We start from the raw sequence: 27,699 nt of genomic DNA on the forward strand, positions 1-27,699 counted from the left end.
AAGAATCAAATTTTAACCATTTGCAAATATTTATCCTCTGCCTCCTAAAAACGACACCAATTGAGCCAAATATCTTCTTCCCTGTTGTGCAACCCCCCTAATCACAGATTACTTCTCTGACATAAAAAATTACTCTTTATTGTAATTATCAGCTGTCGATGTATATCCTTCTTTTCTCCTAATCAGTGTTCTGAACGTTGATTGGCTGAATTAGAATTAGCTATTGTTAAGCTGCGAACAATTCCCAACAATCATTAAACATAAGTTCATAGTCAGGGAGAATTGGGTACCTACCAACTGGTTTTGGGTCTTTTTTAGCACTCAGAGTAGAATTGAGGATAGACATCGTAGTAATTCTTACCAATAGCCTTGTTTATTTCCTTCTCCCTTCGTACAGCTGATTGTAGCCGATCTAATAAAATGTAATGACAGCTAAGCTGCTCTCCTCCAAAACATTCTTCAAATTGTCAGGCTTACTATGTTGGTTTTCGGTTTCTTTTTTTTTAACATGCCCATTATACTTACAATTTTTTATTATTATCATTATCCTTTCACATGTACAAACAATCCCACTAGAGATCAATAGTTTAAATTATAAAAACAAATCAATATAAAACATAGTTATCTAAAATTATATAAAAAACATCAAAGATTCCAAGGTTATTAAAAGGATCGGGTAACGATCCCTTTTATAAACTAAAATGTAAAATTTGTCCAGTTTAAAAGTCCATTGTTTCAATAAATCTTGCGATTGTTTTGTTTAAACCTGCAGGAAGAGGAGCCTTTTTTGTTCTAAGAGGAGAGATTGACTTTAAAGTCGAAGTAATAACAATCGTTAGTGTTTTTGAAATTATTACTTGGACTTTATAGTCAATCTCTCCTCTCAATTTAAGAGCAATGTGCCAGTCTGACGCCCTTAGAGTTATGTTATACCTGTCAGTAATTATATTCTCCACCATCAACAATAGAGGTATCACTCGATCACGGAAGTAAAATAGGTGGAAGGAAGATTCTACCACCTCTTTACAGAAAAAACATTCATGTTCCGTTTTATTTCACTTGCTGGTGTATATCGAGGATGTTGCCAGCCTATACCGAAACCACTTCTGTGACCATGTTGTAAAGGGGTTTGAGTGTATTATTCTTGGATTGATTTCTTCTTCTTCCATATTAAGTTTCTTCCAGCGTTTTGCCACCAACATGCTTGTTTGTGATTTAATTTTTATTTCAGTCACAATTTTTTCCTTCCCACTGAACAAATTTCTATGAAAAAAAAATTCTTTACAAAAAAAAAAAAACCAAAAACATCCTCTTATAGATCACCAAAGAGGGGATGTTTGTAAAGGAAAAACTATGTATAGCGATTATAAAAGGAAAAACTGTTGATGGGTGTGCTCTTTCTTCTTTTTTATTCATTATTTGATAAGTCGTGGTGTGTTAACATCTCCCTGTAAAAGAAGAATTATCCCCTATCTTTGGTATAAGTTGATTCCAAAATGTAGTCTTCATTTTTGGATATATATTGTATAAGGTATGAAACATAAAGTTCACAATACTGCTTATATATATGTATATATTATACTGATAATATTCCAGGATCAATGCGCATAAATGTTTTAATTCTGTTTGGCTTTACATCTCTTCAAGTTTTTTTTTAATAGTATATACTTATGAACTTAAATGAAGCATAGAAATCTCAATATATACAAAATGAGTGATGGATCAGGTAAATGTTATACTTTTTATATTATTCTAAGTTATCATTTTCACATAAAACTATAAAATCGCCAGAAGAATGTAGGAGGAGGATTAATTAGTCATAGTTAGTGAGAAAGTAAGGCTCTAACTTTTAAGGGAATATAAGTTTAATCAATAAATAGTGCTGGATCGATCCTCAGACTGATTTTCTAATTAGTCTCCCCCCTCTCTCTCCCTTTCAGTAATTTTGTTTATCGGTCCGATATTTTTTAATATTCGACGGTCCTAAGGACCGATTAGTCGGTCCTTCCGTCCTAGCTATCTTTTTATTTTATTCACTAGATAAACAGTATCTTAGTTATTGATGATAACTTCGGATTATGAGCATCAATGATTGAATAGAAAAGTTCTGATAATATTATATACTAGCTTGAGAGAAACATGCCGGATCATTATGTTCAACTGACTTTAATTAGAGAATGACGTATGCATATTCCTTATATCGCAAAGAAATAATATTTATAATATATTATGTTCGGATAATTTAATTTGACCTCATTCTACACGGCCGAAATAATTAATAAACTACTCTGTAAACGTGTTTAACCTAATTGCTCTAGCTTTCATTTATGAATTTAATTCATGTAAATTAAAGTTGTTATATTCCTACAATTGATTATAATTAAGCCTGAGACGATTCCGTATTATTGGGGATTCCAGACTTTTACACATATACTTCAAATCTATCATATAATCTATCAATTCCTTTTTTTGTCGTGAATTACAGAGATTCTTTGAATAAATATCAATTAGTTAGTGAAGAGACTACATTTAAAATCAAGGACGTCTCTATACACAGATGAAGAGACGTCTTTGAGTAAAATACTCTATAACTGAGCGTTTTCATATGGCGTCAGCGTGATTGATGTCGGCCATTTTGGGAGAGGATAAACAAAGAAATTTTAAAATTATGAGAAGTAGTTAGGGGCGTCCGCAGGATTATAATTGGGGGGGGAGGGGGAGGCTTGGTGTTCGGATTTATTTTGTAAAAAAAAACCAAAAATTAAAATTTTTTGGAAAAAAAAAATAATTTTATTATTAAAATTTTTTGAAAATATTTTTTAAGTATAAGTTCTTCACAAAAAATTAAATTTTTTGAAATTTTTTTTCAAATATATTTTTTTTTCAAAAAATCAATAGCTATTCACAAAAGAAAAAATAATTGAAAAAAAACCCCCAAATATTAAACTATTTGGTAAAACAATTTCACAAATTAAATTTTCTAGTAAAAAGAAAAAATTCCTTAATTTGGGAGGGCTACATTCCTCCAGCTCAAACCCTGAAGATGCCCAAATGGGACCCACAAATAAAAAGACTTAAACCTTATTGTCTATAATTAACGGATCAGCTAAAAAACACACCGGATTTACATAATTGATATTGATAATGGTGTGTTTTTCAGCTGGTCCGTTTTCTTGGAATTGGTAGTCTGAAGGATGAATTTTCTTTTCCATAGCAGCTGTCATTATTATTTAATTCCTGAGTAGGGAACATCCTTTCCTAAATAGATTCACTTATATTTAAAACCTGATTGAACATTCTTGTGTGCTTATAAAAGACGAAGTGTAAACCTGAAGATTTGTACTGGAGTTATAATTGTAAGTCCTTCTTGGACTCAGAGTAGAATTGGGCCACGATATCGGATAATTTCTTACTAATGTCCTTGTTTATTTCATGCTCCTCCCTCATCACAGCTGATTGTAGCTGATCTAATTCTGAGATCTCTAATTAAACGTCATGAGCTATATTCTTTCTCTTCCCCAAAACATTCTTCAAATTGTAAGGGTTACCATATTGGTTTTCGGTTTTTTTTTTTTTACATACCCACTCTACACTGTATTTTCATCATTATTCATAGACATATGGTATGTCAATTATTTGGTCCATTATGAGATTTATGTTCAAATTTGTGGGATGGGATGAGCTACTCAAGAATATAAGCTATCAATATCACTTTAATTGGCCCCAGTATGACCTGTTAAATATAATTTATCATATTCATAGCGTCAGATATTAACGGAGTTATCATAAGAATAAAACGAGTTGATACATTGTTCATAGCTTTATTACCCGAGAAACAATATTATTTTTTCATTTCTTTCAATATTCTTTAAGTTTATATAATAAATCATAGCCGGTGACTATAAATATGGATGCAACCATTGTCCGAATCCTCCTGAGCATACATTTAAAAAAACAGTATATGTCTCCGAGATATTAGTACTCTTATTATTTCTACCTATTTAAAAAAAACAGAACATGTTTACTCATGTTAGCTTAAGGAGCACTAAACTTTATTAAGTCATCCTTTACATTAGATGTATTATTATGTCATCTATTCAAAGTTGTCAGCTTATACTTTTGTTTTACACTCACGACTAGTATTTTGTCAGTCCCGTCCAGTTCAGTCTCGGTTCGGTCCAATTCAGTCCTAAAAACTTATAAAGTTCGGTCCTTCATGACGTCATTCTACTTTATTACTTCTTTTTTAATCAGTTCTAGTAGTAGTAGTACTGACCATTGTTACTACAAACATTGGTACTGATAGTTCCAAGGACTGATAGGGCCGTTCCTAAAAATGGACTGGACCGAATAAATAAGAACTGACACAACACTACTCACGAATAGTACTGTGTCGGTCCTCATTTAGGACCACAGTCCAGTCCCACTTATTGGTCCTTAATTAAAGAAGGTCAAATCGATCCCTCGTAGGGTTACCAACCGTCCCTTGAAAAACAGAATCGTCCCGTATTTAGAAAAAGGCACCCGTCCCGTAATGAGCTGAAACGAGACGTACTTAGATCCGTAATACTGTAAGTTTTAAAAAATGGTCAGTAAAATGCCAATGGAAAATGAATAACAATGCCTTTATATGAAATTTTACGGTAAACGTGTTTCCAGGCCACGTCCTGCTTTGGGATAGATGTTCTACTTTCTATCTAGGTTTCTGTTTAAGAAAGATACTTATTTTATTCAGTTGATTTTGTTTATTATTTAAGTGAATTGTTGCATAATAATTTATTTTCCTCCCATGTGTTCATGTCCCTGAAAAGTATGCATCTAATTCAATTCAGCGTGAAATTGTTAAAAAATCAGAAAATCGGAAAATTTTTACAGTCCCAAGAAAGGTGAAGGAAGTCGGCCGACCCCGCCAGCGAGGTGTCCCTTATTTATTTTTCATAGAGTTGGTGACCCTAATCCCTCGTGACGTAATTGAGTGTATATTTCCCTTTTTTTAATTACTCCGTTATGTAATAGAATAAATTATTTAACTAACTAAGAAAAAATATAATATTTTCGTACTATATTGTATTATAATGAAATCAAGGAAATTTTTTCCTAGAAATGTAATATGTACTATATACTGACAGTCCTTACGACTGATAGACTGGACTGTACCTGAATAAATATGAACCGTCACAACACTGCTCACGAGGAATTAGACAATTTCCCTCTCTTTGGCTATTATTATTAGACGCCATATTTAATAAGTTTCTAATTGTTTTTAGTTGTTACTTATTATATTAATTATGTCCAGCAACATTTCTTCCACCTCCTATGTGGATATTTGACTTTTTTTAAATGTATACTCACGAGGATATCAAACAATTTTCACATCTCTAATTATTACAAGTTACAGATGACGTCATTTTTATGTTGTTTTTCATTCAAAACAAAACAACATTAAGACTTTGTCAAGAAGTTGTTCCTTATTTCATTATTAAATTATTCCATTCAAATTTCAATTCCATTCTTCATCGAATGTTCATCAAATAAACAAATGGTGCGAAGACGTTCCCATTACAATGATGACGAAGAAGAGAGTGCCTCCCATACATTTAATGTGTCTGGGACGAATAAGAAGCCCTGTCGAACGTGTACGGATTTCAAGTCTCATATGAGAGAAAACTTCAAAGAAGATAAAAAAAAGGAATGTCCTCCTGACAAAACAGAGCTGGGACGATCCACTTGGACCCTTCTACATACTACAAGTGTAAATCTTCCTGAAAAGTCTCCCCTTGACAATGACACAAAGTCCCATCTGGGACATTTATTAACTTCTCTCTCAAATTTATATCCATGCGAATATTGCGCCCAAGACTTTCGCTTGGACCTGAAACAAAACCCACCAAAGTTTAATACGGGTAGAGATTTTGCACAGTGGCTATGTGAAGCGCATAACAGAGTGAATTTGAAATTAGATAAGCCTTTGTTTGACTGTAGTCGGGTATATTATCGATGGCGGGATGCAGAGTGTGATTAAATCCTATTAATGTTGAACTCCAAAGATTATTTATTTTCATATTAATTTTATGAGATGGACAATGTTTTATTATATACTTTTATTTATATTTCGGAGACTGCAACATAGCTATTTTTGTAATACATAAAAATTGTTAGTCAAATGATACTTATTTCAACGAAAAATTATGAATTTTCAACTTTAGAGTGAGTCAAATTGTTAGTGTTAATTTAAATTTGTTGGTTTTTTTTTTTTCAGGGAATGCAACTATGTATCGGCTACTAAAGTTAAAACCCGCAATAATACACTCCAACTTTCCCCACAGGAAATGTTCATCGGTTATTAAAATTGGGGATGTTTCAATTAAATCCAGACGTAAGGACTCTCCAGGCTACGTTCCCAGTAAATATTTACCAGTGGATAAAAGTAAAATTTCTGAAAAGACTTTGGACGATCTCAGATGGATCATGCAAAAAGATATTTTAGGACAAGATATTTTTCTGATTGGACGCCCTGGATCTCATCGACGGCGTTTAGTTATGCAGTATCTTGAACTAATTAACGGAGAAGCTGAGTATGTTTCCCTTTCTCGGGATACAACGGAAAGCGACTTAAAACAGCGAAGGGAAATAATTTCTGGAACTGCTAAATATATTGATCAATGTGCCGTTCAAGCTGCTAGTAAAGGTAGATTTTTGGTGCTTGATGGAATTGAGAAGGCGGAGCGCAACGTCTTGCCTGTTCTTAATAATCTCTTAGAGAATAGAGAAATGCAATTAGAAGATGGAAGACTATTAATTTCGTCTTCGCGATATGATACTCTACTTCAAAATCACACTAAAGATGAGTTAGAGCTACTAAATCTTGTAAGGGTGAGTGAAAATTTCCGTGTTATAGCCCTTGGTCTACCTGTGCCGGCATATGTTGGTCATCCTTTGGATCCACCATTACGTTCACGATTTCAAGCCAGAGATGTTCACCAATATGGATATAAAGAACAAATTGAGTCATATGGCTCAGGTAGTCCTGTCTTCGCTCAAATTCTTTCCTTTGCACATACTCTAATGACGGATGAAGTGTCCTCGATTGGCCTCCCAGATCTCCCTCTTGAAAATATGGAATATATTTCACAAATATTGGCAAATGCACCGTCCACTTCCCCTCATAGCCTGGTTACACGACTGTATCCCTACGAAATTATATTGACTAATGATTTACAAAAACATGTAATCGATACTTTAGCCACTTTTAACATAAATAATGATAATAATTCAAAAAGTGTTTTAATTGATGAGGTGTGTTGTGAGGCAAATAAGTATTTTGGAAGAGTAACCTTAAATAATGAGTCATTTAGTGTTCCAACCGGTAATCATATGGAAAAAAATTGTTCCAAGTTTGTTTCCATATCATATCACGAAGGTTTATTGTCAGAAATGATGACGTCTCATTCAGTTGGAGATTTTTGTATAATAGGTCCTAAAGGATGCGGTAAATCTCTTTTAGTTAAACGATTTGCAGATCTTCTTCATTACGACGTTGAACCCATTATGCTCTATCAAGGTTTGTGGGGAAAAAATTAATCTTTCCCTGGATTATTAATAATTACATTAATTTTTCAGATATGACATCTCGAGATTTGCTTCAACAAAGAACCACCTTAGAAAATGGCGATACTGTTTGGAAAATGTCGCCCCTAATACAAGCTGCTTTAACTGGTAAAATGGCTATTCTAGATGGAGTTCATAAACTTCATAGAGGATCTTTAGGTATTCTTCAGAGATTAACACATGATAGGGAAGTGCAATTATATGATGGATCTCGACTTCTTCGTCATGATCGATATGATGCTTTAGTCAAGGAATTTGGTCAAACAATTGTGGATGAAACAAAATTGCTTCGTATTCATCCTGCATTTAGAATAGTTGCTATAGCAGAGAATCCTACCTCAGACAATCAATGGTTGTGTCCAGAAATGTTATCCACTTTTCTTTATCACTCAATGCGGCCTCTAAATTATGAGGAAGAATTGAAGGTTTTGGAAAGTCTTACTGGAATTCCTAATAAAAATATTTTAGAGGTCTTACAATTCGCTCATAGATTAAGATCTTCAAGCGATATATCGTTACAATCAATAGCAAATTCAATTTCTACACGACAAGTCCTTAGAATTGCTCGCCGTATGAATCAATTTGACAGTGAAAGTGCTTTTGAAGCTCTGAATAAGACATGTCTGTCAGAGTTCCTTCCTACTCTTCCCAAAGAGACATTAAAGAAAGCATTGTCTGAAAATAATTTTCTACCTAGAAATACTTACTCTGACTCTGAAGCTATAGTTCGTATTACAAATGATACTTTGACCATTGGAAAAACATCGTGTTCTTTATATAAGCCAGAAAGTTATACTAAAGTACCTGAAACTTTATTCTATGAAACTCCTCAAAATGTACGCGTGCTAGAAAATTTACTTCAGGATTTCCTATTAGGAGAGCATTTACTTCTAGTAGGAAATCAGGGGGTAGGGAAAAATAAAGTGGTTGATCATATGTTGTCTCTTTTGAATCGTCCTAGGGAATACATACAACTCCATAGAGATACTACTGTTCAAAGCTTGACTGTAACCCCCTCAGTTAAAGATGGGGTTATCGTTTATGAAGATTCGCCCTTAGTGAAGGCAGTTAAGTCAGGTTATGTATTAGTTATTGACGAGGCTGATAAAGCACCCACTCAAGTAACTTGCATCCTGAAGACTCTGATTGAAACTGGGGAAATGATTCTTTCTGATGGACGCCGTATTTCTAAATTTGAAGGATCAGATTCTATCAAATTGAATCCAGATTTTAGAACAATTGTGTTAGCAAATCGTCCAGGATTTCCCTTTCTTGGAAATGATTTCTTTAGTTCAATGGGGGATCTTTTTAGTTGTCATACCATTTTAAATCCTAGCATTGATGCGGAAATGTCTATGCTTCGGAGATATGGACCTAACGTTCCGGAAGAAATTCTGAAGAAGTTTGTTGAAATATTCTCTGAGCTTCGAAATCTCGCTGATGAAGGATCTATTCAGTACCCTTATTCAACAAGGGAAGTTGTCAATATTATTAAACATATGGAGCAATTTCCAGATGATGGTATCTCATCAGTTGTTCGTAATGTTTTTGACTTTGATTCTTATGACAAAGAAACTAGAAATACTTTGGAAGAAGTCTTAGAAAAACATGGTATGTGAACATCAAAAAAAAATATCAATTCAACATAAACATAATATTTAATTCTCTTAGGAATACCCATAAGTAATGAATCCAAAGTTATTAAACTATCGCCCCTAATTTCTCTTCCTCATAAACGTAAAGCTGTTGGTACTTGGCACTTCAATCCATTAAAAAATGTTCATATTGACAAACTGCCTTCTAAAACATTATCTATCGTTGGTTCTCAAAAATTAGCTCCTTCCGAAATTCCCCTTGATGTTGTGGTCGAATCTCGAGGTTATGGATTCACAGAAATGTACTCTTATAAGGTTTTCCCCTATCACGATCATGCAATGACTGCTGATATAGTTGTTAATAAAGATGAACATGGCTCAATTCTCAATGATGTTGTTCACGTTCTGACTAAAAATCCATACTGGCTATATTCGCATCGACTTGGAGACAAAAAGTCACTCGTCCGTCGAAGTTTAAATAATATTTTTAAAGGAAATTCAAATCACCTCAATAAAATACAAATGTCGCCTTTGAAAGGAGGATTTGTGGCAATTCATAATGAATCTGACCCAGATTCATTATTCCTAATTAATCCACATACAAACAATTTATGGAAAGTGCAGTTGTCCAACTTTTATGAATCTATTAAAAAATCCTTTAGAAATGGAAAAAACAGCAAAAGTTATTCGACTCGTCAATTATTAAAATCTAATGATGGAAGCACTGAAACTCTAAGATTTTTAGTTGATGGAAACACATTGGAGGTGCTGCAAAATATTACAAGTGAATGTCCTCTGCTTTCGACATTCAAATTTTCATTCGTAATATCAGATATTCACTACCTTGGAGAAAATCGATTTTTGATAAAGACAGACCAAAATAAATACCTCATCTTTAATGAAAATGAGCACATGGATTCAGTTGAGCTATTCTCTGAATATGAACTGGGAATTGTTAACACTGCTGAACTTACGAGATTCTCCGGAGAAGAAAAAATGACTTCTAATGAAAATAAATCAAATAATTCTCTTCTTATAACTTCAGATGCATTTGGAGTCCTATTTAAAAATGTATTGGGACTAAACAGTTCAGAGGAAAATGAAATAATTGCATGGCCCCGTGAATCAGACTTGAAAAAAATGGCTAGAAACACAAGTTTATTTCTTCCCCAAATTGGACAAACCATCAGTCCAATATCAAAACAAGACATTCCAAAAGATTATCCAATCTATGATGATGATGTTGACTATTTGGAAGTTGTTGACTTATCAGTCGATAAACGAAGATTTCTATCTATACCAAGAAGTCTTAGCACGTCAAGTTCTATAAATTGGTATCAGCAAACCTATAAACAAAATAGTTTAAAATTTTGTCCAACATCAAATGAGGGCTTCCTTACAATAGATCTTCATGGCACTCTTCGTGTTTGGGAAACTGGCCTAGCCAACTTACATCGTTCTCTCATGGACTGGAAAAAAATGATGGGCGCTGGCAATCGTCATCAGTTAACGATATCTAAAGATGAAGTTGGAGATTTAAGTTCTCCCAAACATGGAAAAGTGGATCCTGAAAATACTCCTCATGTGGGCGGAAATACTTGGGCTGGAGGAACCGGAGGAAGAGATACTGCTGGTAAGTTCAACATTGCTTCGCTCATAAATTTGCAAAATTAATTAATTAAATATTTATAGGCTTAGGAGGAATTGGTGGTCCTTATAGACTTGATGCTGGACATGATGTTCATCAACTAAGTGACGACATTAAAGACTCTGTCCCTGAACATGTAAGAGCAGCTGCTCGTGAAATGAATCGAAAAGCTTATGAAGAAAAACTACGCGAAATAAGAATGAGTCCGTATGAAGCGGATCTTTATGATCGTTATTCATCTGGCGTAACCAAACAAATTCAAAATCTGAGATTAATTATTTCTGGACTTCAGGCAAAGGCTCTCGATCGCCAGTGGCTCAAGCATCAGACATCTGGTGAACTAGATGATACCCGACTTATAGAGGGAATTGCAGGAGAAAAAAATGTATATAAGAAAAGGGCGGATTTGAATCCTGAACCCGGATCAGTTCAAGAGAAGCCCAAAAAGTTACGTCTTCTAGTTGATGTATCAGGTTCAATGTATAGATTTAATGGACATGATCAACGACTGGAGCGGACTTTAGAATCGGCCCTTATGGTAATGGAGTCATTCCAGGGTTACGAAAGTAAAATTGTATATGACATTTTCGGTCATTCTGGAGAGGAAGCAGCACTTCCTTTTATGATGGGGGAATCTGACATACCCAATAATAATAAAGACAGACTACAAATACTCAAAAATATGGTAGCTCATTCTCAATTTTGCTTTACGGGCGATCACACATTAGAAGGAACGGTTAAAGCAATCAACGACCTCTCCTCTAATTCAAATAAATATGATGAAAATATTTTAATAGTCATGTCTGATGCAAATTTTGATAGATATGGAATTTCTCCAGAAGCATTTGCCAAGATTTTAACGAAGAGTGATAAAGTTTGCACATATGCCATTTTTATTGGATCTCTCGGAGACCAGGCCAGAGTCCTCACTAAGAAATTACCTTCCGGAAAAGCTTTCGTTTGTATGGATACAAAGAAAATTCCAGAAATTTTAAAAACCATTTTTACATCTACCATGCTCAAATAGAAGTGATATTATTAATAGATTTATATGTATGCGTAAATACACTATTCCTAAATATAGACTAGAAGGGCACTCGTTGGAGACTAAACCTCCACCTATACTCATTTTTCCTAAATAAAGTATCATTTCTTCGGTATGTCATAGTCAAAAGGTTTTTTTAAAAATTAATTTCTTCTCTTTAAGAATTAATATTATGTGAAAAACAATGCTAGCCGTTTAAAAACTTTAATTTGGGTTCATATCATTAATATGCATTCATATTAATAAGCATCAGTCCCACTAAAAATATATTGATTATAGGCAGGGCTCGACGTTTGTTAAAATTAGCCACTAAACAACAGTGCTAGTCAAATTTAATGAATTTGACAAGCCTTGAAAAAAATTTACTAGCCCAGAATACCACAAATATTGCATCATTTTGGGACTAATATAGAATTACATTTGTTTTAAAATATGGTAAGATTTTGGCGTACAAAAATAAAATAAAATACTTTCTGTGAAACAGAATTTATACTTCATAAAAAGCACAAATAAAAATTGAACTTGTAATATAATAATTATTATAATTTATGTTCCATTGAAAGTAAGACTTTCTTTAAACTAGTTTAGGCTCAAAGTTCTTCATTTTGATGTAACTAAGCTACTTTGTTTGCCTCATTTTCATTAGAATAGTATTTTGAACTCTCTAAAACTGATCCAGTTCATCATACTATTGGTACTCCAACAGGGTATTTTAAAGAAATATAATAATGCCGTACCTCAAACCATCTCTTTGGGATATGAATAAAAATATTGGAGTACATTTTATGGAAATAGATAGCTTAAAGGCCATAAAATCCCAATAAAGGTCAAACTAAAGGCAAATAATTTATGTTATTTGATCAAAAATAATGTATTTATTTCTACATGGATTGAAAAAAAACCAATATAACGAATTTATTGTAAATACAAATTCAGCGATAAATATACTACTTGGAATTTTTTCAATACTATAAATACTGTTTTTTGGGGTGTAAATAAAGTCAAAAATAAGACTCACAAACAAATAACATAAAAGGTTTATAAAGGAATCAAGATCTTAATTTGACAGATATGCACTGTGCATTGAGCAAAGCAGGTTTATTCCAGGTTTAACTTTGGATACAACAACTCGAAGACTTTGATATAAGTTAATACGGAAAAGGTTTTCTCACATAAATAAGTTGGGCCAAACGGTATAAGTAAATCGAAAGCTGATTTAGCTACCAGTAGGTACTCATTCATCACAGAAATCAAGAATTCTTCAAGTGATTTAGAATCAAAATCTGTTTATAGTATTAGGTCACATGAAAGTTCTATAAGCGCATCTTCCATGTCTGACGAACGATGGTTAGCTGTGGCGGTAAAAGAGGCGTATTCTGTTTATTTTTATTATTACATTATCTTCTGGGATATACTTTTTAAAATGATCCAGAAGAGACTTATAAAAAATATGTACATTCATCATTATTTAAGTTGCCACTCAAAGTAATTAGAATTTAAATAATAATCTTCTTTTGGAAATTATCTCACGACTCCTCCTTTGAGTCCTGCGATCCCCACTTTGTGAAACACTATCTTAAACTTGATTCAATTTATACCACAAGAACGTCAACCTAGATCGGAGCTGCGTGAATCGCCTCACGACGAATAGAAAGATCACCTCGCTAAGCCTTCTCCTTAACATCCTTGCTCATATGAAGAGTATTCCTTTTCCTCCAATGAAAGATATGATTAACCACTTAATCAATGAAGTTGAGACTATCGTTGAAAATCTATATCCGTCGGATACTTGTGTTCTCAAAAAGTTTTCCTCAAGTTGGTTTGGACAATTCAATTGAGAAGTGATGTTGTGAGATGATAGATTGCGAACTAATTATCATTAATCAAAATTGTTCTAATGGTTTTATTCTTTTAGCATTTGTTGCCATGTTTCAATATTATGACCAAGAATTTGTCTAAAAAAATAAGTGATAATATTAATTCGAAAAGGTTGCACGGGAATGTAAAATCTTGTAAACAGAATAAAAAAATTGTTAAACTTACTTCCCAATAATATATATGTATGTTGTGTCTTGTTGTTATATTATGATAGTTGTCAATAATTCCTTAATTTATTTAAAATAATAGTTGTTAAAATTTTACCACCTCTTCTTTTACTTAATTGAATTTTGTTCCTTTTTTATGTCCTTCCACAACGATTCCCTCAATATAATTGATTTAGTACCTATTTCTCCATCTCATTCCGTGACTCTCTCTCCTAGAAGCACCTACAGCTCCTGATATTTATGATACTACTACGCCCATAGAATTCCCGACTGGGAAGAAAGGATCCATGAACGTATGGCATATATATATATTTATTTATTTTAGAATTTGTATTGCGTTACTATTTGATTTAATATATATGCATGATTCGTAATAATAAAGATACCATTTAAGAATCCGGGTCAGGTAAATCAATTTTAACAAAAAAAAAAACAATCAACTAATTAGAAATATCAAAGCCAAAAGTCACCTCGAATGAGAAACTTAGGGAATTTGGGGAAACCTTGTGGACACCTGAGGCAGTGTGAAGGTCCTTAAGATACAGTTCTTATTGTTATGTTCACTATGCAGTTTGACATGAGCGCCTATAAAAGGAATGAACAAAATGATTTACATCCTATTAAATCCGCTCTAGTTGGTGTTCCTAAAAAGAAACTGCTTGACAGCAAGGCATCTTCGGATGGAGACGAACCCTAATGGAATATGAGACACAGGATAGAAATTCACTCGAGGAAAACTTGCTTTTGAACTGTTCTATTTGATCAGAAACTACCTAACGTGTTCACAACTCATCTGTTAGCAATGCATGCTACTCGCATAGGTAGGCAGTAAACATGATCATTCATCCATCTAGGGAACTAATGACGAGTTGATCTCGATCTAGGGATTGGTGAAGTGACTGAGCAAATTAATTGGGCTTCTCTTCTATCTGTAATCCACCTACCACATGACGACTGCTCTGATTTACAATAACCAATCAATCAGAATCTTTGATTTGAATTCAACAATTACAATACGATTTCAAATTATTATATTATTGTTTTGCTTCTTATCTCTTTTTTTCTTCCTGCATCCAGATTAGCCCAATTCTTCCTTTTTTTTTTAAAGTTTCGGTTCGAACTACCGATTTTATCAATATTTTTAGGATCAGTATAGAATGATTTGATTGGTTGTCCCCTTATAGTCTACTGTCTCCATAAATTCCGGCTACCACCTACTACATATAATAATCACAGTATATCAATCCGGTTAAGTAAGGTAAATCACAAAGTCTCATCATAGCAATCCCCCCCCCCACCTCCTTAACCTCTTACCTTGTAACCTTAGAGTTAGTAGCAGTATTATTAATTTAAAAAAAATATATAATCTGTTATAAACTTCAAATAATTGTCTAGATGTCCCTTTTTATTTTTGTTAAAAAATTGCCAAAGGGAAATTGGTGAAGAAAATCGTAAAAAGCCTTTTGCAAAAAAATAGTTATTGGCATTGTAAAGAGAAATACAAACTTACCTGTATTTTTTTCGTACGTTGCTAAAATAAAAAAGTTATGGAGAATAATTTTCTCTAAAAAATAACATTTTTGCAAATAATGTTCCGGAAATTGAAAATACTCATTGCACTGTTAAAATACATCCTTTTGTGGCATTTCTTTTAATAAAAATTAACGTTAGATGAAAAAAAAAGAGACAAAAATGATAAAAATAAAAATTAATTATTCAGAAAATGACAGATATTTTAGATACAAATCAATTTCTATGTGTCAAATTTATTTAGAAACAAATCTCCAGACAAATTTTTTCAAACTTTATTTTATTTACACATCCTATATTTTATTCGAAACTCATTTTTTTTGCACCTGAAAAAAAAGGAAATTGTAATTCTCACCGATTTCTTTTTGTTGCCTAAAATTTTATTGATTTTGAATAAATTTAAAAAACGTAGCAATTCGTATAGTTTTTTGTTTTTTTTTAAGACGTAAATCAATTTTGACATTTTGGGTATAGCATAAGCCTTCCTTATAAGCCCCTCAAAAATCTGCACCCCTGTCTTAGCCTGACCAGGTTCGAAAGAGGCACCCATGCAAAATTTCAGCCTCCTAGGTTCCACGGTGTGGGTACGCAATGAAGGACAAAAACAAACTCTATTTTATATTCATATTACGGGCAAAGTGCAAAATGTACGTTAGTGTGGACAATGTGCAAAATGCCCGAGCAATTAATAAAAATTTCCAATAGAGTGGTCAATGGACATTTTAACCTCATTTATTATTCATTAATACATACATATTGTCAGGTGAAATTATTGTGTGTAATTTGATTATTAAACAATTCATTATTAAGCATTTTGATCGTTTAAGATTGAATTATGATACAATTTCATTGTAAGCAATTTGATACTCTAGTCTATTTTCATTGAAATTTATATTGTATTCACAGCGCTCTCAATGTGTGTAACATACACCTATATATATTTTTAAATATTATGATCAAGCAGAAAGTTGTCTATGATTTGATAAAAAAATTCAGTTCCTTAAAAAAGTCCATGGTAATTATGTTTACTTGAACAACTTGAAGGGACTTAATTATATTCGTCTTCTTGTCCTTGCTGGGATAATTAGTTATTTTAATTTGATTTGGAGAATCATTTATTGAATATTCTTGATTGTGAGAAATTGGTCTAAAAGCCAATTTCAAATTTGGATATACTACAGTGTGTTTAGTGCATATTTTTTAATATCTGCTACTTTTTTCAAGCAAAAATAACAGTATATGATATGATTTACAGTCTTTTTCCATGACTTGGGTAAATTAGAAGACAGATGACCAGAATTACTCGTCCACGCAGTGAGATTTTTGACGCAGGTTTTACAATATACGCCTAGCTTTTGTCCTGATCTCCAACTTTATAGTCAAAATAATGTTCGTAATGTTCCTTGATACTCAAGGAACTTGCGGCGGAGGGATTTAACCTGCCTAGGGGCTAAGCAGTTCACATACACAATCCGTGGGCCAGGGTGTATTATAGGCTATAATACCAAATTATAATATCAAAAAGTTCACATGACTCATGTCATATAATTAAGGGTAATAATTTTGGTAAGAATAGAAAAGGGTGCGAGCAGAAAAGAAGAAATACTTATGGCATCATTGATTAAATAATATACATCTTCTTCTATCAATCAAGAACGTCATCATTCCCGCCTTTATTATTCAATATTAATATAATATTAGATGGTGATAGTCGATAGAGAACTGAATAAAATGCCTAAAATAATGTCTGGATTTATGAAAATGGAGGCCCAGGAATTTGGGAATTACTTACCAGATGAGAAACAGATGGTTTGTCGGATTTGTAGAAAAAAATGTGCCTTTGGTCTCCTATCTAGAATTACACAACACTCATTATTCTCATCTCATATCAAGAGAATGGATATTCATCTAAAAAATCAAGTTAATGATGAATACATCAAGTCAGACTTTAACTCTGATCTCACAAAGATGCTTATTACACATAACCTTATCAATTGCTAATCATCTATGTTCAAAAAATTTATGGAGAAATACACGAGTAAACCTATCCCTTCCCGAGGAACCATCATTAAATTAATGGAGGATGTTGATATTGATGTCATTTATAGAAATACATATAAAAAACTTTTGAGTCATCCACACCAAATGACGATCAAGTTATCAGTAAAAAGTATTTACGAATATCGAAATTAAACTCTGAATTTTGTACTATCTAACAGTAAGTATTCAATCTTTTTTAAATCTAACCATAAAATATGATTCTATTTTAGCTAAACATATCAAGAATTATGATACACAACTCATTAAATAGTAAAAACAACTGCTTAAATGGTCACAACAACGGGGGTAGTAGCTTTGGATGGTTTGCAACTAGTTTGTCTGAGACTACTTACTTCGCTTTAAGACTTGGGTATGATAATTAGGTTTTCCAATATTACATAGTCAATAAATATTACTTTTTTATCATTTAAGGCTTAGCTATGGTTGATGGGCTCCAAGAAGTGGTGTTCAGAAAACTCATAAAAGGCAAAACAACTGTTTAAATGGTCACAACAACGAGTGTAGTTACATTGGGTGTTGCATTATAAATAACAATTGTGTATATCCTTCATGATAATAGTATGTTGTTATATAAGCATACCTAAATAACGGGGAAAATCTTTTTTGGTGCTCTTAATAGGGAGTAATATCGCCGGACATTACTACATAATTAGCTTTTGCTCTAAATCTTTAAGATGGATTTATTTCTAACATTTTTTTATTACTATATTTATTGTCTAATTTTATGATTTTGACATTTACTTTATTATTAATAATTATTTAGATACCATCGATAGAGATATATCTATTCTGTGCACAATTGTATATAGCAACTTCCACATAAGAAAAAAAGGGTGATAATCTTTTTTATTAAACTCCACGTCTGGCTTTTGTTTAGCAACTTAAAGTTATGACATATTTAACCCAATTCATGTCCGAACAAGAAAATATTATTTGGATCAATCTATTAATTCAATATTCTGTATTTATAATTTATTGTTATTAGTTATATGATTCTAATTGTTTAATTTTGTACATTTAACATAAAATTATGATGGTTTATTTTTTAGTATGTAGATTATATTTAATTTAAGCCTTCTTTTTAAACTTTGAACTTCAAATATATTGCGAAATACTCTACTTTGTCGTTTCATTAGCTATTATTCTGAGAATAAGGTTCATAATGAATTACAATTTCATGGAGTGTGACGTTTTCAAATCTACTGTAACGGATAAAAAACGTCGAAGTCAATTATACGTAGTATATCTTCATTAAACATTTTGCTAATAAATACATTCGTTATACCCTCAAAAATCATAATAAAGCAGGCAGATGATAATCACATCAGTATTTTAAACAATGATACCATATGTATTTTTTCCCCCCTCCTCCTTGCACGCGTTTTTCTCTACAATATTATCAACTATACATATAATTTATATGACATGAGTCATGTGAATTGCTACCTGAATGTACGAAATACGAGTAATCTGCAAAGCATTAAGCTCTTTAGGTGAATTAGTAATGTTTCGTTTGCAAACGTCACGACTCTATGAGGTCCTCTTTTAAGTGAACTACGAGAACCGGTTTTTTTTGGGGGGGGATTTATTTTGTAAAAAGAGGTCTTTTGGGTAAATTATGCAGCAGGGCAAAAAAAAATTCCATTTTTTCTAGAAAAATATGAAGAGCCGTTTGGGAGCCGAAAAAGCCGGTTCTCTAAAAATACCGGGATTCACATCAATATGGTGAATTAGTTCTTTTAGTCGATGAGTTGCCTTGTTTTTGTTCTTATGTTGCTGAGTTGGAGATTTTGCAGTTGTTCGTATGCGCGAATTAGAGTGCACTCAAAGGAGCAAAGAAATACAACACCTTTTGATATACAAAAATTTGCTTCTATTCTATTGCTTATTATATTCATATTTCAGAATAACTAAACTGGTTGAGTAATATATTCTATATATGGGTAACTTACGGTATAAATTGGCGGTACTAGAACGGTTTAAAAAAAGAAGAGAAATATATTTAAGTAAAATTATTTAGAACCAAACTTTATAAGTTTTAGGACTGCAGCAGGACTGATCTGGACCGGAGCGGGCCAAGACTGAACTGGACGGAACTACAGTCCTAAATAAGGACACTGACAAGTAACAAACATATATTATATTACTAATTTCATACTTTAAAAAACGAATAATGGCATAGGAACAGAAAGGAGTACTAATTTTCCCTCCCTTGGCTTTTACAAAAAACTTGTAAATAACTTAGCTAAACTTCTTGCATTGAGTTATAACTAAGTGTTCATCATGGGTCCTATAGAAAGAGTCAAGGATCTATCAAATAAGTTCAGGGAGGATATAAAAGCAATTGAAGATCGTATTAAAAAATTAAGTTTGGATCTTAAAGGCAAAAAGAAAAAGAAAAGGAACTTTTTATCTAAGTCATTGAAAGAGAGGAAAGTGGAAACAATTAATGCACTTCAAGCCGAGTTGGAGACAAAATTAATTGAAATGGAAGAGTTTCAATCTCGTATTCTTGAAATTTCGTCTTTGAATACCCCAAATAAGGAGGAAAAAGTATTTTTTTTTAACTTGATTTTTATGATTTGATGACTATTGTCTACTTTTATTAGTTAAATTTAGAAATTGACATTTTTTCAAAGCATCTTCCAATTTACCGATTTAGAAGTACAATTTTAGAATCCATTGAGAAAAATGATGTAACAATACTTGTTGCTGAAACGGGCTCTGGGAAATCGACTCTCGTAACTCAATTTTTGCATACAAATGATGAAGATATTGTAATATATTGTTGTCAGCCACGAAAATTAGCAGCAAATGGACTAATGGAGTACACAAATACTTGTCTTGGTAAAAATATCTGTCCACCACGTACAGGAGGTCCTCGCATAACGCATTTTTAAAGAACATGAATATTCCGGTTTATATGAAATATTAATGTACTATTTTAGTACAAACCCTGTAAAACGGGATATTTTTTTTTTACAAAGTCTAATTTTGACAACCCTCTCTGGGATTTTTCAGCATAGTTAGGCCAAAAAAGTACTTAGTGCATGAATACAAAGTAAAAAAAATGTATTTTGGACAAAAGTCTTAGTATATAATCTCTTTATATTTTCATTGACAGAGCAACGCACGTTATGAGAGGAGTACACTCCACTATGATAGCAGTCGTAATAATTCGTATCGCCACGTTATGCTAATTCTATGTTGTTTGATACTGCGTTATGTGGGGACCTCTGTACCTTTATGTCATTTTTTTTTGTTTTGTTTTATTTTTATGTCGTAACCAAGGTCTGGATCCAAAGAAAGCGATTGTTGCTTTTGATTTCAACATGTGGGATACCAATTATATTCCTGGACGGTCAAAAATTGTATTTACTACCAACAATGGCCTTTTATCAAGGTGGCGAGAAGATAATTGCTTGAAGGAAATTGATGTAGTGATTATAGATGAAACACATGAGAGAACTTTATCTACAGATCTTTTACTTGGGATTATGAAGAAATTAAACAAGTGCAATCATTTACGAGAAAAAAGTATTAAGACCCTCATAATGTCTGCTACTATTGATCCATCGATATTTTATAATTATTTTTCAAGCTCTGAAATCAAAGTGAATTGCATTTCTATTCCTGGAAAAACATTCCCTGTTCAAGTTATTTATGATGAAGCTCCTTTATCGAATCAGCCCAAGGACTACGTTTCACGAACAACTTCAAAAATATTGGAAATTCTTAAAAATAAAGAGTTAGGTGATGTCTTAGCTTTTTTAGCTACACCACCTGAAGTTGAAGAGGCTGTTGATACTCTTAAAGTAAAGTTAAAGTCCACAAATAGAAATGTTAAAGTTTATCCGCTTCATAGTAAGGTCGAGATCAATGATCAACGAAAGTTGTTTTCAAAGGACGGTGTCTTAAAAAAAGAACAAAGAGTGATAATTTCTACCAATATTGCAGAAACTTCTGTTACTTTGCCAGATATAACATGTGTGATTGATTCTGGTCGACATAAGGAGTTTTCATATGATATGGTTAGAAATGTTGGTGCATTGACATTATCCTCAATTTCTCAAAGCTCTGCTCTTCAAAGAAAAGGAAGAGCTGGTAGGACCAGACCTGGAACTTGCTACAGATTGTATACTAAAAATGATTATGATAATTTCATTTCTTCTTCTTCACCGGAAATATTGTGTTTGCCTATGGATCAAGCATTACTCACATTGTTTCATCTTGGATTTTCTAATCCTGAAACTTTTGACTTCATTGATCCGCCATCAAGAGAAGCAATTTCTGTTGGAATAGATTCACTTTCTTCCCTCGGGGCTATAGAAACTCACTCTTCTAATACTTACTTGATGACTGAAATTGGTAATAAAATGACTAGATTCAATGTTATTCCCAAATTGGCTCATTTGATTGTTAACACATTAAGTTTGCACAAGGATTTGATATTAGACGTATTGATCATATGTGGGGTTGTCTCTAGAGGGTATAGTATATTTCATCGTGGTGAATACTTAGATGCAGCACAACTTAAAAAGTTAAAATTTTGTAATGATAAAGGTGATTTCATAACAATGATTGATGCCTTTAAATTGTGGTATGAAGTTCCCATGAAAAGGCGAGGCATGTGGGCCCTTGAAAATATGATCAGTAATAAGACAATGAATGAGGTATTGAAATTTGTTATGAATAATCTCAGAATTGTTGAAACTAAGTTTCATCATCGAATTCCTCGAAATAACAGACAAATACAATTCGGTTGCAGTAAAGCTAAGTATGGTGATATTATGAAATTAATTTATTCTTCATTCAAGAAGTCAATTGCTGTTTTTGCTGGACATCCAAAAGCAGGATATATTAACAGTATAAATGGTGATGTCATGAAACTTCATCCCAGTAGTAGTATTTACTGTTTGGAGCGTAGTTTGAAGTACGTTTGCTATGATAAAATTTTGACAACCTCACAAACGTTTATATTTCACGTATCTATGGTAAAAAGTGAATGGATGGACGAAGACGATATTTTTATCAAGGATCAAATTATTGAGTTGAAGACTGTAAGAAAATATGAAGGATATCCAATGATGGGGTCCTCTACGATAAAGAAATATGTACTCCATAAGTTGAAAAAGTTGAGAAATGATTTAAATATGAAAATTTCAATCAATTCTGTTGAAAGAGGAATCACACATTTTTTTGAAATCGATATATCACTTGATAAAGGATCTATTTCTACATGGTGTCATCCAGAAAACGAATCTATTGTCATACCCTCAGTAAAAAATTTGTTAAATGCTGCTTTAGAAGAGGTTTTAAATGAAAAAATGAATATACCATTGGATACAAATTCAAATTTACTTGTGATTGGTGCTTCAGGACGCGCAATTTATCACTTAAATTCAAAATCATATTTAAGTTTCAAAATAGTTCATAAAAATAAATCTGATAAAGTAGAAATACTCATTAAAGAAATTCAAGAATTAATGACCAAGAATAGCATCGACTTTGATTTTTTTAAGCGTAAAGGTGAACCATTTTTTTCATTCAAACAAAGCCAAGTAGGCATTCAAGCTAGATCTCTTGTACTGGAACATTATTCAGATGTTTTAAAATGTATATGGAATCCAAAGAGCTTAAATCAAACTTCTGTATGGATCATTTTCAGTATATATACTTATGTCTCTACTGATGAAGTGGTGAAAGCATTTCAGGAAAAAATTGACCTGGACATGAATATTGTAAGTCTTTCAAAAAGATAATTGCTTAAATTCTTATTTTATTTCTACTTAAAAGGGTGCAGAAGTTGTGGCGATGCCTTTTAAGGAAGATTCAAAAGTGAATTTTAGAGTCAATGTTCCTTCTTTTGAAGTCGGTGAAAGGATATTCAATAATTGTAGGAATGCCTATTTTGCATCATTTAAAAAATGGAAGTTTTTGTCTTCGACTTTGTCCGTAAAGGAGGTTTTTGTGATTCCTAAATGGTTAGCTCGTATGAGAAAAAAGACATTAGAACGTTGCCATGAGTTAATAAGTCATATTTACACATATTCACTGTTTAATTGATATTCTTTAAATTTTCAGCAAGATGCGCTTTTATGATGGCGTTGATGGTACAATTATTTCCGTATTACATACTTCCAAATCAACTTCTCATTTTTCATTCACCGATTTATTGTCGAATGATACATTTTTTCTTCGATTAATTCAAGGTCTGAAATATTCATAATAATCAGTGATACTCTTTCAATTTGGGTAGAGGGGGGGGGGGACTGTTACGTGTATAAAATTAAGGTTCATCTTAGCTATTGAGGGCTCCTTAACAAATCAAATTGCACAAGGCCTAAACCCCAATTGGTTAAGGATCATTGAAAGTTTGATTTAATAAAAAATAAGTTTACTTTTTATTAAATAAAAGTGCGTGGTCTTTTTTTTAAAGATGAATTTTTAAACAGTCTTTCAATAATATTTTTTCGAATTCATGAACGAATATGGGGCCCAGTGCGACCGCAGTGACTTAAGGCCGCCCTTGCATAAAATAACATCTTGTACAAGTTACATATAGATGACCCATCAGGGGTGGGATTTAGGAGCTCTAGCCCTCCCCCCAAATCATTATTAATTTTTGCTTTTTACTAGAATATTTTATATTTGGAATTTGATTTTTGTAAACATCTGTGGATTCTTAAAAATTTCTTTAAATAGCTATTTATTTATTTTTTTTCGAAAAAATTTAATTTTTTGTAAAAAGCTATTGATTTTTCAATTAATAATCTAAAATATTTAATATTCCAATTATTTAATAAGAAATTAAATAATTTAAGTTTTTTCAAAAACATTTAATAATTCAAATTTTTGCATTTTTTTTTTTTTTTTTTTATACAAAATCCAAAAACCGAGTCTCCACAAAATATAATTTAACTTAAAAATAAAAATTCTAAAAATGTAATGTTTAAAATAATAATATATATATATTAAAATATAATTTTTAATATTTTTTCCCAAAAAAAAATATTTTTGAAATTATCTTTTAAATAAAGGTCATTCGAACAAATTATGCAAGGGAACAAAAAATTTCAAAAAACAAGACCCTGCCCAAATATGGATGCGCCTGTATATGAACTCAATTTAATGTAATAAAACTGTATATTCATTATGTATTTACGATTAAATCTTATATAATGTTCCTCATCCTAAGACAAGCCGAAATTCCACTGCAGTTCCACCCTCACTGTTCATACATACACTTAACTTTTAATTAACACTCAAATAGTATAATCTCAAATCTGTAACCTTATAGGAGTGAAAATTGTATTTGAGGGGTTCAGCTCTTCATTTGATTTGAAAGGTCATTTTAAACAAATACGACAAGTAGAAATAATAAACGGTGTTGTTATTGTGAAAGAAAAAAAAGCACCCTGTCTTAGCTTCACAATTTTTGGTGAATTAGTGTCAATAAAGAAGGCAAAGAAAGCTTTAATATCGTAAGTGATTAAAAGATTGACTTAACCCTTAAAATACCAACATTTGACCCGTTTTTTGACAATATTCCTTTAATTGGTTAGATGGAGCTGCACTTGTTAAGTATAAGTAAACTGCTCAGCATTATCATTAATGATGTAAATCCGGTGCTTTTTGTAGCTGGCCGGTAATTTATAATTGGTAATATAAAGAAGGAATTTTCTTTTCCTAAGGAGTTATCATTATTATTTAATTCCTGCTGAGTAGTTAACATTCTTTCCTAAATAAATTCAATTATATCAAAACCTAATTGAACATGTGCTTATAAAAGACTGGATTTTCATAATTAATCATCACTCAATGTATTTTATCCCTATGGATTTCCCGCTCCCTCCTTGGCCCGATCAACACCGGGTAATCCTTGCTTTTATTCTATATAGGTACATACATACAAGCACCAAAGTATAGCATATAAAATCAATAGGTATCCAATAAAAGCTTATAGTTATACCCTTATGTTCAAAACTTAAAACTTTTAATGAGCGTTAACTAATTCTAAGTTTTGTCAAAATTCCTTTTTCAATAAGTAATTAGCTACTAACATGAAAATGAATATTCTATTATAACATGATTTCTAGTCATGGGGAAATATATGGATTATCCTTTGAGCGGAAGAGAACTCGAAATAAAGTTCATATTTTGCAATTAAGGCATAAAAAGATTCCAATGAGTAAAATCTTCCCCAGTGCCCCAGGCGGTACCCCACGTCCTGCAAAATGTCTGGTATTTTAAGGGTAAATAATAAAAAATCAAATTATGAGTTATTTTTTAATAGATATTTTGACGAACTAAAGGGTAAAACGCTGACTTTATCTTTTGACGGAAGAAATGGGCCCCAAGGCGTTTTACCGACTCTCATAAAAAAATACGGAACAAATTTAATGAGTTTGAGTATTCGAAATGGTGTTCATAACATTGTAATTTGTCTTGAAAAGAAAATTATTCAAATAACTGGTCAGAATGATGTCATAAGTGCATTGGATGAGGAAATGAATGGTTTATTCGCTGATAATGGCATTGAGGAATTGTATTTCCAGATCGCATGCATTCTTTGTAGAGTTTCACTCTCTACAAAAAGTAATTGTCGTCTTCAGCTATGTGGACATAATATTTGTAATGGATGTCTACAAATAGTGGTCACATTCACTGATATTCCTATTAAATGCCCAATTAAAGTATGTAGTTTTAATAATACAGATCCAACAATTGTTTTTGAATTTCCTTAACATCATATTAACTTGATTTTTATTTTTTTAAAGGAATGTGGTACAGTTTTGTCAGTGATGGATATTCAAAGTGGAATTAGTTCATGTGAATCTATTAAAAAAAAATTTTACGAAAAGTGCCAAAAAAATTATTTTTTGACATCTGGATTAAGATCATGTGTTGCGTATAATTGTGATAATATTTTTGAAATATCCGAGGATAAGGAGGATACTATTTGCTGTAAAAGTTGCTCCTTGTAAAATTCACTGAGTCAGGCAGTTTTTGATGATACAATATTAATCAATTAATTATACAAATTTTATTATTTGAGATATTGAGTTTTGAAATATTCTTCTGAATAGTTGCTTGGCTTTTTAGCCTTATTTATGTAATATTATGTATATATAGAAATAATATTTTTGGAAGTCATAGTATATTTTATAAAGTTATTTTTTTTCTCTCTTTGGGTGCTATTTTCAGGATGTAAAAAGAAGACAACATGGTCGTCCAAAAGAGGACTCAGGGATGTACACAGGGGGTGGGCTGGAGGGCCTATAACCCTTCCCCCCCCCAAAAAAAAATTGACAAATTTTTACTTTTCCCTAGAAAAATTTAATAATTGAAATTTAATTTAATTAACGTTTTCCAAAAATTAACATTTCTGTAAATCTTTTTGGTTTCAAATAAAACTTGTCAGTTATAATTGCAAATTAAAAAATATACTTGAGTGTATCTAAACAGAACCTGTAGTACCAAAATAAACGTCTAAATCTACCTCCTCCTCTGTTTTTTTTTTTTTTTTTTGGCCTAGCAATAGTTTTTATTCTCCATTCTACAATTAAAAATTAGGAGGGAAGGGAGATTTCATTAGCCACTTAATTTATCTTGGATTGCTGCAATTCAAATAAACACTTATTGTCGCGATTCAAATGAACACTTATGAGCCTTCTAATGAAGCAGGATACTAATTTATTTGGAGGTAAAGTAATTTTAAAGTTATTATGTAGTTGTTTTGCATGTATTTAGCGATCTTTACTTTAGGCAAGTTAGGAGTAGGTTAGTTTATTGACATGGGCTTGAACAGGGTTTAATTTACAAAGGTTAATATAATAAAAAAATTATTTGTGATTTAAAAAAAAAACATCAGCAAAAAAATTATTAATCATAAATTTGGTTTAGCTACATACTGAGAGGATTGTTACGTAGCTATCTTTTGATTGTTTATTTGGACTGATTATTCGGTACCTTTGTAATTTGTTGGGTTATCTTCCAAGCATGCGTAACTATGGGAGTGTTGCCGTACACAATACCTGTTTAAGAGTAATTCTAACGAACATAATCTTTTTTTTAAATCAAACCCAGGAGGCTACCAATTTTTTTTTTTTTTTTTTGGTTCTTGGGTCTTTTTAATTATTGTTATGTAATAAATTAGGTACTTTA

At 32.0% G+C, this 27,699-nt stretch overlaps 3 protein-coding genes and 1 long non-coding RNA gene across 5 annotated transcripts; 3 read left to right on the forward strand and 1 right to left on the reverse strand.

Annotated features, from left to right (window-relative positions):
* Nucleotides 1–5,147: 5,147 nt before the first annotated feature.
* Nucleotides 5,148–12,011, forward strand: c12.2 (von Willebrand factor A domain-containing protein c12.2). The gene is made up of 4 exons (XM_040717543.2): nt 5,148–7,561; nt 7,621–9,219; nt 9,280–10,836; nt 10,896–12,011. The coding sequence occupies exons 1-4, from the start codon at nt 6,271–6,273 to the stop codon at nt 11,876–11,878; spliced, it is 5,430 nt and encodes a 1,809-aa protein (XP_040573477.1). The 5' UTR covers nt 5,148–6,270; the 3' UTR covers nt 11,879–12,011.
* Nucleotides 5,540–6,022, forward strand: Alr (Evr1_Alr domain-containing protein Alr). The gene has a single exon (XM_040717549.2). It carries the CDS (start codon nt 5,540–5,542, stop codon nt 6,020–6,022), a length of 483 nt encoding a protein of 160 aa, XP_040573483.1.
* A 728-nt stretch (nt 12,012–12,739) lies between the features above and the next one.
* Nucleotides 12,740–19,062, reverse strand: LOC121122529 (uncharacterized). Its single transcript, XR_005865808.2, has 2 exons — nt 13,940–19,062; nt 12,740–13,851 (listed from the first exon to the last, which is right to left on the reverse strand). It is a non-coding gene; the product is annotated as an uncharacterized lncRNA (long non-coding RNA).
* A 297-nt stretch (nt 19,063–19,359) lies between these two features.
* LOC121122524 (uncharacterized) lies at nt 19,360–27,033 on the forward strand. Of its 2 annotated transcripts, none has more exons than XM_071890723.1 (11): nt 19,360–19,656; nt 19,715–20,085; nt 20,142–20,379; nt 20,824–22,465; nt 22,535–23,273; nt 23,329–23,558; nt 23,617–23,744; nt 24,833–25,016; nt 25,829–26,228; nt 26,313–26,562; nt 26,805–27,033. In XM_071890723.1, exons 2-10 carry the CDS (start codon nt 19,816–19,818, stop codon nt 26,517–26,519), a joined length of 4,038 nt encoding a protein of 1,345 aa, XP_071746824.1. In that variant the 5' UTR covers nt 19,360–19,656; nt 19,715–19,815; the 3' UTR covers nt 26,520–26,562; nt 26,805–27,033. The 2 variants fall into 2 exon arrangements, with proteins under 2 accessions (XP_071746824.1, XP_040573478.1); XM_040717544.2 differs by having other exon boundaries at nt 19,389–19,509; nt 19,575–19,656; nt 20,824–23,273.
* Nucleotides 27,034–27,699: the final 666 nt, after the last annotated feature.

This window comes from Lepeophtheirus salmonis, chromosome 8 (assembly GCF_016086655.4).
Source record: "Lepeophtheirus salmonis chromosome 8, UVic_Lsal_1.4, whole genome shotgun sequence".
NCBI classification, from domain to species: Eukaryota; Metazoa; Arthropoda; class Copepoda; order Siphonostomatoida; family Caligidae; genus Lepeophtheirus; species Lepeophtheirus salmonis.